Below are 14,141 nucleotides of genomic sequence, written 5' to 3' on the forward strand. Positions count from 1 at the left end.
CTATGGACTCTATGTTTTGTGGGGATTCTTTCGTTTATGTCCCTTCGGCCAAACTTAATTACCAGCAGTAGATCAAATATCCAAAATCTGTTCACTGACATGTATATCATACGTACATATAGTATATGTATATTATATGCATAGTATATGTATATTTAAGTATAAATATACAAAATCTATACATTTACTGGCTATTCAGTAAACTAGATGACCCAAAGTTATTGGGCTGTAATTATCCCATCTTGGTATCGGTTGGGCCCGACACTTCCTCGGCCCATCTATATGTAACACCAACATGTCTGTCGGGTAATAATATCATCAAAGGCAACTGTAAACAGATAACGAAACAAGCGGCAATTCAACCATTTATATTCTCTTACTAACACATTTGGAGCTGATGATAAGCAGACATGCCACTTCTTCTTCTTCCATGTAAGTCTTTCTCTATTATCAATCCAATTATTTATAACACTGCCACCCAATTCTCACCTTTCCCTAAATGCTCACTTGCTACAACCCCAAAAATTTCCAAGAATTCATCATTCCATTGGAATTCTCAAGTAAATTTGCATACCCATGTCTCTTTTTGCTCTAAAAATGAAATCTTTGAAGAATTTAAGACTACCCAAGTGGCTGAAAGTGAAGAGCTTGAATTACTTAATAAGCCATACTTAAAGCAAATAAATAATGGGGTTGTTGTAGATGTAGAGGAAGAGAAGAAAACAGTTAGCAAAGAAGAAGTTTTGGAGCCATTTTATAAGTTATTTAAGCCTAGGGAGAAGTCATATGAACAAGAAAGTGATACTGATATAGAACAGGAGGAAGAAGAAAAGGTTCATCCAGTTGAAGAAGAAGAGGTTAAGAAGATTAGTGTAGAGTATTATGAACCGAAACCGGGTGATTTAGTAGTAGGTGTTGTGGTTTCAGGCAATGAGAATAAACTTGATGTGAGTGTTGGTGCAGATTTATTAGGTACTATGTTAACTAAGGATGTTTTGCCTTTGTATGACAAAGAGATGGGATATTTGCTGTGTGATTTGGATAAGGATGCTGAGGAGTTTTTGGTGAGAGGGAAAATGGGAATTGTGAGTTATGATGAGGCAATGGGTGGGGAATCAACGTCGGGAAAGCCTGTTGTGGAACCCGGGACTGTTCTTTTTGCTGAGGTTCTTGGAAGAACTCTTAGTGGTCGGCCATTATTGTCGACAAGAAGGCTCTTTAGGCGCATTGCTTGGCATCGAGTGAGGCAGGTTCTTTTCTTTTCTCACTTTCTTTCTTTTATAATATGCAAATTGTAAATTTTCGTCGATAGGGAACTTGATGTTTTACCCAACTGTGGAGCCAAGATTTTAACAAGGGGGGTCAAACTATAAAGAGTAAACCCACAAAGAAGCCACGGGGATTCAATAAGTATATATACATAAAAATAATTTTTTATCTAGACACATTGTAATTTTCCGACGAACCTCGAGTACATGAAGCTCCGCCGCTGGTTTTACCTAGTCCAATCAATCAACTATGCTTCAATCCCAAACTAGTTTGGAGTAGCTTGATGTTTTACCTTATTAATAGAACTACTAATGTACTATATGCTTTATTATCTGGATCTTACCACAAATTGTTCTAGATAATAGAGATATTAGAAGCTTGTTAGAATTTATACTCAAGCTCAAAATTAGATCACCTCCTATAACTTAGATCACCTCCTATTATTCATTCATGAATTGTTTTCCTTAACAAATATTGTAAAAGCTCATGTATCATTCTCCTAATTTTTTAGCCTGAATGACCACCAATCAGTCAACTTTTTGCCTCAATCTCAAATTGTTCGAGGTCGATTATATGAATCCTCTGTGTCCGTTGCGCTCTATTCAGGTCCATTGCATTGCTATAGTAAATAGAGCCTAAGACTCTATGAATGTGCTAAATGCTGCTGCCAATCACTTAAATCTGGCTCTAAACATCTGCTATTGATAATATAGTTCCTCTTAAGCACTAAACATCAGTATCTATATTCTTTATTTCTAAATTTGGGACCTGAAAATCGGCATATTTTTCCTGTTTACCAATCTGAGATGCTTTTCCCATTTTAGATTGTGAATGGGGAGAATATATATGGGTATGCCGTTTGAACATCTCGAGTAGCTCTATCATTGACCTGTTTGCACATGCAACTTATGCTGATAAAGAATATAGCTCTAGAAGAATTGGTTCCAGTTTTATTTGGAAGAAACAAAAGGCTTGGGAAGTATTGTGTCTTGATGTGCTGACTCAAAGTTGATGATACTACTTAGTTCTCGGATATGGTTTTCTTAAGTGTTTCTATTCTAGGTTGTTTTATCCTAGAGTTTTAGCCCAAGAACTTATCATTTCTACTATTGTTATTCCACAGATTAAACAATTAAATGAACCCTTTGAGGTGAAGATAACAGAGTGGAATACGGGTGGTCTTCTTACCAGACTAGAGGTAATCTAGCCACCCCTTGGTGCCATGAATCTAGTGCAGGTCAACTTCTCCGCGATAAACAGTGTTAAATGTGGTTCTGCAGGGCTTACGGGCTTTTCTTCCAAAGGCTGATTTAATGAACAGAGTTAATAGCTACACCGAGCTGAAGGAGAATGTAAGTTGGAACCTTTTAGCGTTCGCCAATCACAATTTTTATGTTCCTCACATTTAATTTACCTCTGTACCTTTGGACTTCATTATACATTTCTTTTGCTGCATTTAAAACATGTGACATTCTATCCTCTCTCACAGTTTAACTACTTAATTAAAGTGCTTGGAGGCGTTGCCTTTCTTGATGGCAAATGACATCACGTTTATTAAGTTGTAACAGTAGATATGTAGTAAGCACTGGGATTATATCTGTTGCTAGCCACATTAAGTGGCAATGCCGCTTCTTTGGCATCTTCCCAAAAAATATAATTTTTTTAAAAAATACAATAAAAAGGGAAGTGCAAATTTTTGGTGGCCAGAATGTGTTCTGCATTTTGTGAAATATCAACAATCTGCATCTTCTGCTCCACGGTGACATGGATTGCTCTATATTTACATCTGCTTATTATATCTATTTTCTTGTTATTTCAGGTGGGACGTCGAGTTAATGTGCTTATTACCAGAATAAACGAAGAAACTAATGACTTAATACTTAGTGAGAAGGAAGCTTGGGTTAGTTCTTGTCACTTGTAGTATCTTGTGCATAATTATTTCATTGTTTTTGTTATTTATGCTCTTTATCTCTTCTTTTTTTTTTTTTTGTGTGTGTGTGTGTGTGGGGGGGGGGGGGGGGGGGGGCTGTTGTTTCTTCTGTTTGCCTTTTCAAATTCTATCAAGATTTCTCTCCAATTATTTATTCTTTGAGAACCTCTCTTGATTATTTTCTTTTCTTACTTTGTTTCTTCTCGCTTTGAATCTTGGATTCCACAGCAAATGTTAAATCTGCAAGAGGGGACCCTTGTGGAAGGAACAGTAAAAAAACTTTTTCCCTATGGCGCACAGATAAGGCTTGGTGAAACAAACCGAAGGTAATTTGCACTACCCTTCCCAAAGAAAGAATTGGACTTAGCTATGATTAGTACTGGCATGTAAAATTAAGAAACTTAATAACTCTGATCTATTAACTCTGAATTTTTGCTGTTGGAGCATGGGCGCAAAATGCGATCAAATTTATTTTTATCATTTTTATGCGCAAATAGGTAAGTGCAATGATGTAGTTGAGACCACTATAGTTGTTGAATGTCATGTAGAAATTAAATTGTTTCAAAGGAAAAGGTCCAAATGTTGCCCCTGTATTACATGAAATTGCTCAATTCTGCCCTCCGTTACACTTCTGTCCATTCATACCTTGTCGTTAGCAAATTGTCTCATATTTACTCTTGCCATTAGTGGAAACTCCAGTGTGAAATGGGTGGACATGAGGAAAAAGGTCCAAATTTACTTCTCAACTATGACTATGGTTTAAAATTACCATTAGGTTGTAGCTCTGTTTGAGGTCAAGAGCAAAAATGAGACTTTTCCCTAGCAGTGAGGTAACACTAGACCAAAAGTTTAACAGAGGACAAAGTTGCTCAATTCTGGATAACACAGGGGCAAATTTGATCCTTTTCTTCATTCTATCTCGCAATTAAGAAGAACTATTTGCTCTACCTTGTTTGGTGATTTGAATCTTATATGCTCGTCTTACTTTCAATTGATGGAGGTGTGGACCTTGCTCTTAATGATAAGTTTGTAAAAAATTAGTAGGATAATATCTTCGGTTTGCTAGGCTTTCTGGTGATTTTATCTGTATCTCTGATAGTAAAAGTTGTGGGATTACATATTTTATTGCAGATAATACGTGTGTTCGATATCTTATATCTATTACTGTAGTGCTGTTACAATGGAAATTTGGTTGCATGAACATGATATTAAGCAGGAGAGGTGACAGGGAGTCTAGCTCCTCCACAATTTAATTAAACATCATTTATCATTGTTGCCCGAATACTTTATGGTGTCTGTGTTTTAATTCATGAGATATGTTTAGGGGGTAAGAGAGAGGATAGAAAGTTCTGTACATTCTTGGACTAAAGCAAGCCATGTTCTTTGTTCCTCAAGAAAAAGAAAGTATCTAGTCCAAATTTTTATACGGTTTCTCTTTTCGATTCTCAGTGGCTTACTACACATCTCAAATTTCACCCGCGGGAAGGTTACTTCTATCAATAACTTGTTAGCAGTTGATGAGAAGGTGAAAGTTATGGTTGTGAAGTCAATGTTTCCTGACAAAATATCTCTCAGGTATGTGGTAGAGATAATTTGCTTGATATTCCTTATTCAATTAGGCATAAATGCATCTATATGCCTTGATAACTTTTGTATGCATGCCCTACTATGATCGTTTATATTTGGCCTTTATATTTCGACTTTCTGATATTTTGAAGTGGAAAGTTTTCACTAGTAGTGTGTTGCTTGTAATTTCTAAATCTTCAAAAAATATTTTCAACTATGAAATCTATCCATGTCCTATACTCCTATTTAACTTCGAAATAATATATATGGCCTGCAATTTCAGATGAAAGGCATATAAGTTAGTTTCCTTTTACCTTGAGAGGTTAGTTTAGCAGTCATTTTTTTTGGAGATCCTAGGATCGTATCTCATTCACCCCACTTCTAGGGACCAAACTTACTGTCCCTTCCCCCTTCCCTAAAACAGACCAAATAATACAATGCAACAACTGTACCTTAATTCTAGTTAGTTAGGGTCAGGTATATCTCAGTATCCATTTCGTTCCATTTGGAATGAAGCAGCCTTTGAAGCCCACAACCTGGTGGCTATTATAATCACTCTTAGCTCAAAGTAGTGGTCATTATGTACATTGGGTCATTGAACAGCTTTCATTGTTTTTTCATCTCCTTTGCCAAGTAATACTCACCTAAATAGAGTTAAAGTTTGTGCCTGAAATTTTATCTCACCTTATCAAAAAAAAGAATTGACTGAAATTTGGATGGTGTAAAAACATGGGGCTATAGTTCTCATGCAATTAGATTGTGAATGGTAATCAATGTGCATGGGCAACCAGTTTAGGTCAAACAACATTTCAGAATTTTCAACTCAAGCTCCGCTGCTCTGGTTTTGTCCCGTTGCTATTTCTTCAATGTTGGAACTGCAAGGACAATTAATGATTAATTTCATGGTTTTGATGGTATCTGATTATGCCACCGTACCAATGCCCACACTCCTGGTCGGGAATTCACCGTGATTGAAAGGGCTAAAGCCCTCAGTCTTAGTTGTTAACCATTTAGCTATCCCATTGGAGCAAACATAAATCTGTAGATGCAATCACAGCAAAAGCTTCTATTATGGCTAAGTTAAATGAATGTTTGTTTCCTAGTACAACTGTTATGCCATGACCTGTTGATCACTTAAACACGATAGCTACTGCAGTATATAGTGTTATTAGCGGACCCAGCTTAACTGTCACAAGAGGTGTCTCGGTACATATTACTAGTACATAAGTTTCTAAACAGCCTTTAAAATCTGGATTTGGGGTGCTTGGACAAGACAATCTTTCTTTTATTATAACCGTGGTGTCTGGGAAAATGGGCGCACCCCGACGAATTTCACAGGGTACCTACTAACCTTCCACTAACAAGGTTTAGAGATATAAAAAAAAAAAAAAAACGCTGAGAAAATAACGCCTAGTGTTTTGCTTCTGCTGGGATTCAAACATGAAGACCTCATGATTCTTGACCTATTTCATTGACCACTCCACACCCTTTGATGCTCGGACAAGACAGTCTATAACACAGACATCTCATATGGTCCAAAGGTTTTACCGGCATGTAACATGATATTTTCCTGTTTAATTTTCCAATTCCTTGTTCACGTGTGCATCTCCTTTTCGAAGCCCTGTCCTACTTAGCATGTTGCTAACCAAAAACCGGCTAGATACTTCCGAAGTTTTGAGATTAAGGCTCCTGCAAATAGATTTACCACTTTCCTGCTTTTTCTCAGTTCGGTCCTTGCTTTCTCATTACTAAAATTTCTGAATTAAAATCAGATCAAGAAATTGTTATGTTGATATCCTGTAACAGGCAAGTAGTTTGCCAATCTGATATCCTCGTCTTTGCCAAATGCAGTATTGCTGACCTTGAAAGCGAGCCAGGGCTATTTTTATCGGACAAGGAGGTTTGTCTCTCTTAAGTATTGCTGACTCATAGCTAGTTATAGCTTCTTTTTTTCCCCTTATATGGTGTACGCTACATTTTACTGCTGCTGTTTAGACTCCATGTGGCGATATAAATACAATTGCATAACATACAATTGCATGACAAGTATAGTTTCTCTGTTGCAGAGAGTATTTTCTGAAGCAAAACAGATGGCGAAGAAGTACAGACAGAAATTACCAACTGTTTCAGCAACAACGAAACCGGAACCCCTTCCAACTGACAGGCTACCTTTCGAAGACGAAGAAAGTATGTATGCTAATTGGAAATGGTTCAAGTTTGAGAGGGATAATGTAAACTAGGCATGACCCCCAACACTAAAAATGTAATGAACTGTATATCCTTCGGCACGTCTGTAGGTCATTAGATAGCATCCATGATAAAGTACCATTGTTCAAAATCCCAGTTATATTCTTTACTGAACTGAGTAATAAGTCCCATTTGTTACTTAACTTTCCTTTTTAGTATATTTATGAAGTTTCACATCCCTTTTCGAAATATCATGCTTTGATAAATGGACTCATTGTATAAAAATTTCATTGTTGGGCCTTCAATTAGTTGGCTCATATAATTCATGGCCTCAATATGCTTTTGAAGCCAATTTGTAACTTGTGTTTTTTCTGTTGTTGAAGAACCAACCTTACTAGCCATTCACTTAAACTAAAAAGGGCAGCAGATGTATGATATATGCATAATTCATGTTATGATCAATGTATGATCGTGCATATACTGACTAGGAAAACTAAACAGTCAATTTGGCCGGCTATTTGTGAAAAACACTTTTTTTCTCCCAAATCCTTAATAGGAGGGGTGTAAGGCTGTGAAATAGACTCAACGTGGTTCAGCCCTTTTCGTGTTAAATTATGGTCTCTTGACAAATAAATTGCGAGGATGCAACTCAAACGTCAAATCAAACCCTTTTCTTAGGCAAAAAAGTGAAATGACAATACTACCGAACTAAAATAATTCAATTTGGATAATCTTCAAAATACCAATAATTATATAAGCAAAATGGACAGAGGCGTATGTAGCCTATAAGGTTGGGGTTTAACTGAATCCCAAATTTTGGAATTGGAGTCTAAATTTATGTATAAAAAATTATTAAAATTGCAATAAATAGTAGATATGAACCCCTGACTTTAAAAATATAATGGGTGCAATGCTAAAAATCTATAGATTGAATCCATAAAATTTAAATCCTGAATCCGCCTCTGAAAATGGATGATATTTTGAATCTGGGATCTTGAGGTATCTCATTATAGCTTTGTTTATTACAATCTTTTCTTTGTTTTGCAAGCAAATGCTTTAAACTCCATAAAGCCTGGAGCCTGAAAGGGGATACAGATAGCATCTATAATTAATGAACTCTCCTTATCAATAGATCCCATAATGCACGGTGTATATCACTTTAGTTTTACTCCATGTCAACAATGACCAAACAAATGTAATTTAATTCACAGCCAGCTTGCAAAAAAGTCATAAAATTTTCTTGGCTCAATGCAGATTCCCAGAAAAGATGCCTCCTTCATTTAAGTGAACCCTTTATCTTGTCCTATTTGATTGTTAAATTCTTAAGGAAGAACTGAATAAAATGTAAAATAAGAAAGAAGAAAGAGAATAGTTTTTAGACCGGATAACCATAGTATTAACCAAATTTTCCAAAGATAATTATAAGGAAATCTAGAGGTTAGCTTGGGGTAAAAAGTGTTTACACCAAACTAATGGATGCATGTCATGTGTATAAATACATAATAGCATTACTTAACCATGGTTACTAAATGTATATATTCACTACATTAAATTACTAAAACTACAGTAAGTTACACTAGTTTAGTATAAACATCTACACTATTTGTCCTTTTCATGTCTGCTTGAATGATTTTGTCTCTGTGTACTTTATCCAATTCTGTTTAGAAATTGAATTATTCGTACTCTGATAGAATAAGTAATGAATTGGGTCAGTAGTGTGTACCTATTTCCCTAATCTAATTAGGTTTGGGGCTCCATGAATCTAAACCAGAATTAAATATGATACTAGGGTGACCTAAAGTCAGGGCAGAATACAACACTATGTAGTAATTAGTATCCCTTATGGACTGATTTTGGCTGCTGGTAATTGGGTTACCACTATTGCTTCTTTTTCTCTCAATTATTATTTTTCTGCCGCACATTTGACTTCCTTTTCCATGGTTGGCCTTTCCTCTAACTTATTTTCTATTAATAACTTTTAAAATAAATTCTATTACATAGGGGATAGGGTGGGATAGGTAAAAACACCAACAATAAAAGAATTTAACTCACACCTATCACGGAGAAACTCCTAGCCCCTAGGGATATCACTAAGTTATAAACCTTGTTGGAGCTTCAAAAGGAGCAAAGACATACAAAGGCAAATTCAGAATTTTTAGTTTATGAATTCAGAATTATAATCATTTTTGCTTATTTGGTTCTAAATAGATTATCTGTATGTATTAAATAATTTTTTTTAATACAAAAATAGAGTTTGAGCCAACGTTACTAAGTTCTGCCAATCACGTAACTACTACACTGACTCTGCGAAGAGAAACGTCTATTGTGCAAAAATTCCCACGGATACCACTAACTTATAAACCTTGGTAGAGCTTCAAAAGGAGTGAAGAGAGACTTTAATATTTCCTTCTTCTTTTTTCAAAAAAAATAAAATAAAAAAAAAATCCAAAAAGAAATCCTTTTCTAGTCCATTTTAAAGATATGCAAAATGTAATGCCTTAAGACTGTATAGAACCAAAAGACATTTGAGAAAATTGAGGTAGAAGAAACCATTGCTTACCTATCCAATAAGTAACTAGATTAGAAGCAATGAAACATGCAATCAATTAGTAGTTGTTAAAGTTACTATTATCTACAATATATTATTCGTATTAAGATAAAATCATCTTCAATTATTGATTAAAAAAAGGAAAAGGAAAATACGAAAGATAATTTGCTCATTATATTGTCAGTTGTCACCCTCGACAAATATTTACGTGAAGCTTGTAAACCAAATTACTCATTAGAAAGTGGTCGTGATAATTAAAGAGTTTATACTTGGACCGAAAATATTTTATTACTAGTAGTCGTACTTTCATGAAATGATCAAGGAGAAAAAGAAAAGAGACAAGGGACCTGTTTTAAGAACCCATAGAACACCTTTTAAATCAAAATACCACTACTACTACTACTACTACTAATTATTATTATTATTATTATTTTTAAATTAATACTATTTATAAACTTGGCGTCTAATAAAAGCATGTCCAACGTAAAACAAGACCTATTTCCGGTTCATAAGCCTAAAAGTTGAGCTTCAATTCTTTGAATTAACTAGAACTAGCTTGCCTAAAGGATGGAGCAAAGTTGTCTTTTGCAAGGAGTGGGGGTGATTGGTTGGGTGGCAGATAATTATTTGGATCTCGTTCTTAATTAATCTATCAGGTTTGAGTTCTTGAAATGAAAAAATATTTTAATAGAGCATTTTATTTCTTCTTTATTTCATTTGGTGGAAATTTAGATTGATCAAATCAATAAATTGTGATTATCATAAGCGAAAAATGAAGAGAGAGAATAAGGGTAATTAAGGGCTTGCCCCTAAAGAAACAAGAATTATATATGCACAATATATGTAGTATATATTAAAAGTGTAGAAAAGAGTACTGAGATACTAAAATTTTATTAGGACAATCAAGAAACATATAGTGGGGTATATGTAACTTGTGTCGTTTTGAACCCATACTATCCGAGTTTTGTAGCCTTCTAAAGGAACTTGCTGGACCCCTCTAAGACCCCCACCCCTCGTACACCCACCCACCCTACACCCAAAAAAAAAAAAAAAGATACCACTATTTAGAATTTTAATTTCTCAGCTTTATTTAATCGTTTGAAAATTTCATGCATCTATACATTTTAGATTGTTTTATCAAGTATATTTTACCAAATTGACTTGAGGTTTACGGTGTTGTCTAAATTAAGGAACCCCGAATGATGAATAGATAGAATTATCAATATTTTGATGATATTATAATAGATACTATACGTCAAACTTAAGAAATGCAGATCCATTTTATCTGAATTTTCTAACACCATTAATTTGTTGACATTCTTTAGGCTTATTTTGACTTGTTGATTGAGTCGAATCGACTCAATTTAGCTAGTGGCATCTAATGGATATCATGTGACTAGAATTCTTTTATCTAGTTATAAAGCGTTTTACACTTGGACTTATATCTCATAGCACCAATTAGCTGTTCAATTTCTTGAAAGTCACAGTTTGTGCTAAAAGGAAAAAAATTAAACTATATAGCGATCATGTCTTGGCAAATAGGTATTAGAACGTATAATATATACTTGAGAAAAAATAGCAACCACCATAATATTCTGTGATAATGATATTATCTAGTATTAAGTCTCGCATGTTAATACTCGTAAATATCAACTTTCCAAATCAAACGTAAACATTTAATTACCAGAATATTAACATGTACTCATAAGCATATGACCCAATTAATAAATGCATACTTTTCAAATCCTACACAACTTATCATACTCATCAAAACTTTTAACTTCGATCATTTCATCTGATATCATGCATAATTCATTTCAAAAGCATGCCATTTAACAAAACAATATATAAGTAAACCACCAGTCACCTTTGACCCCTCAAGTCTAGTGAATTCAACAATCCAACTAAAAATTATCGACAATTCTTCAAACAAAAAAAAATCCGGACATAGAAAAATACATCTAATAGGGTAATTTACACATTAGAACGCTTAATTTAACACATACGTTCAATATAACTCAAAGTTCGAGCTACGCATCTTATGATTCTTGTTGTATCTCATTTTCAAATTTGGAATTACTATTAATTACTCAACCATGCTAATCGTATTCAACTTAAAATTATACAAATCCTTATAAGGTTAATACTTAATTCTTACCAACTTTGTTGTATTTATCACTTCTTTGGTGCTGACCCAATCCTTCCAAGTTTCCCTTGCTCCACTCATCAACAATTTTGGTAAAAAAATTAACCCCTTATCAAATGGGACAAGTTGTATTGAAAGTGCCTAATTATGCTTCATTCACTTATAATATACATTTAGTTAACATATTATATTCAGGGGCGGAGGCAAAGGGGTGCAAGGGGTCCAATTGAACCCCCTTCATTGAAAATTATATATACTATGTAAATCGAGTATAAATAAATTTTATATATATATAAGTTATTAAATATCCTAAGATTTTCTTTTGAATTCCTGACTCCGCTACTGATTATATGGTGGTTGTACTTTGTTTTCATGTTCATGCACAATGGCGGACTTACAATATTGTAACCAAACAATGTTACAGTGTTACTTATATAGAAAAGCTAACACTCTGTAGTCCATACAAACAAATTAACGGAGCATGCAATTTTCAGATTAAAAATAGTTAAGCACTCATAATTTTAAAATCCTGATCCGCCATTATATTGTTCGTGCAAACACTATATTATAACACAGCCATTATATTGTTCGTGCAAACACTATATTCTAACACAAAGTGCATTAAATTTTTATCACTGTTTTACAGTGCAGTAAATTTTTAGATAGGTCATATGCTGCTATCACAAAGTCATTGTAATAACTGAAACAAAGACTAAAACCTACACCAACATTAACTGTTATCCCAGTCCTCAAAATGTTCCTGATGAGTTTTAAACTTTTTATTTTTTTATATTTTTTATGTTCCTGGTGAGTAAAAGGTCAAAAACAGTATGTTCAACCTTATTGAGTAAAGATGTAAAAAAGATGAAACCCTAGTGTGATTGAACAGTGAAATACACAGCCAACACAGTAAAAATAAAACTCTAATCGTTACTTGTGCCTTAATATATATTAAAATAAAACCCTTCTCTCTCTCATGTGATTACATTTTTCTTTAGCCCTACTCCCAAAACGCACCCACTACGCCTTTCTCGATAACAAAATCACTCTTATCTTTTACTACATATTTTTACCACGTAGATCAGTTAAACAGAATAAAGATTTGACTTTACTACTATCTTAACATATAATAATATACAGTAGTAAGTAAAAAGGAAAGAAGAATCAACCGTAAAGAAAAGAAAAAATGAAAAACAGATGCTCTAATTAAATTTTCCTCTAAGTGCACGCCCTTTGCTTAAATCATAGTCATCATATTAATATTTGAATATTAATTTGACGTGTGAGGACTGAGGAGTACATATTGTTTATGTAACAAAGGGTATAATATTTGAGTTTTAGGAATTAGACATTGAATTTGTTGCATAATCCGATTCCCTCTCTTTTCCCTTTCACAATCTCCTAAGCTGCCTGCCTCACTTGTATATCATACTCCATCAAAGTTTCTCATTTTCCCTAGGCACTCTTGCAACCTTACCAAACCACCACCACCCCCGCCCCCCCACCCCCCCCCCCCCCCACAAAAAAAAAAAAACTATTTTTCTTAGCCATGATCTCTGAACAATTTTATAATTAAATTGTGTTTTGCCTTCCAAATTATTCGTACATAGAAATAACTTGATTGCAATCTTACAAATTACTACTCCAATAATTATATAATACCACATTTCACTAGTCATGTTGATTAATTTGATTAGGTTATTGTTCGCAATAATTTTGGTGTAGCGAAATTAATAACTGCAATAACAAAAAGATAGTATAACATCGTGTGATCAGGAGGTCACAAATTTAAATTATTAAAATAGCCTATTACAAAATGCAAGGCGAAACCGTATACAATAAACCTAGTTAATATGATCCGGTCTTTCTCTAAACTTATACATATGCATAACATGACGAACTTAGAGCATTGAGTTTTTTTTTTTTTTTTCTAGTTATCGTTTTTGCCTCCACGTATGTGACAGAAGCTAACATCATTTGCCATATAGGTGATAAGATTGGGGTCTATCTGGTTGAATTATTGTACCTGATTTACCTTTTTCTAATCAAAATCAGTTTTCTTATTAAAGAAACAGCGTTTTGGTAAACTGCAAAAAGGTCAAAATTTTGAACTGATAACTAGTCTTTATTTTAATAATCTAATTAATGTACTCTCTTCGTCAAATTATTTGTCGTTTTTTTATTTTACACGCTCCTTAATAAATATTAATTAGTACTAGGAGTTTTTGACTACTTTATCTTTATTTATGTCTAAGTTATAATCGTTCTCCATTAAATGTTTACTCTATTAATTTGTCATCTCCATTAATGACAAAACTCTACTAAGGATAAAATGGGAAAAAAATTAATTAATCCTGTCTTGAACTTCTAAAATAATAAATAATTTGAGACAACTATTTTTAATAACAACGATAAATAATTTGAGACGGATGGAGTAATTAATTCTCTCTAGTTACTACTCTTAGAAATATGCTCTACAGTTCTAATATATAAAC

At 33.9% G+C, this 14,141-nt stretch overlaps 1 protein-coding gene across 1 annotated transcript; it reads left to right on the forward strand.

Moving 5' to 3' along the window:
• The first annotated feature begins 312 nt into the window (after positions 1 to 312).
• On the forward strand, positions 313 to 7,201 carry LOC132627390 (protein PIGMENT DEFECTIVE 338, chloroplastic-like). The gene is made up of 8 exons (XM_060342715.1): positions 313 to 1,250; positions 2,393 to 2,467; positions 2,550 to 2,621; positions 3,089 to 3,169; positions 3,428 to 3,525; positions 4,649 to 4,774; positions 6,617 to 6,665; positions 6,832 to 7,201. Exons 1-8 carry the CDS (start codon positions 411 to 413, stop codon positions 7,003 to 7,005), a joined length of 1,515 nt encoding a protein of 504 aa, XP_060198698.1. The 5' UTR covers positions 313 to 410; the 3' UTR covers positions 7,006 to 7,201.
• The last annotated feature ends 6,940 nt before the right edge of the window (positions 7,202 to 14,141 follow it).

Source organism: Lycium barbarum, chromosome 2, assembly GCF_019175385.1.
Source record: "Lycium barbarum isolate Lr01 chromosome 2, ASM1917538v2, whole genome shotgun sequence".
Lineage (NCBI taxonomy): Eukaryota > Viridiplantae > Streptophyta > Magnoliopsida > Solanales > Solanaceae > Lycium > Lycium barbarum.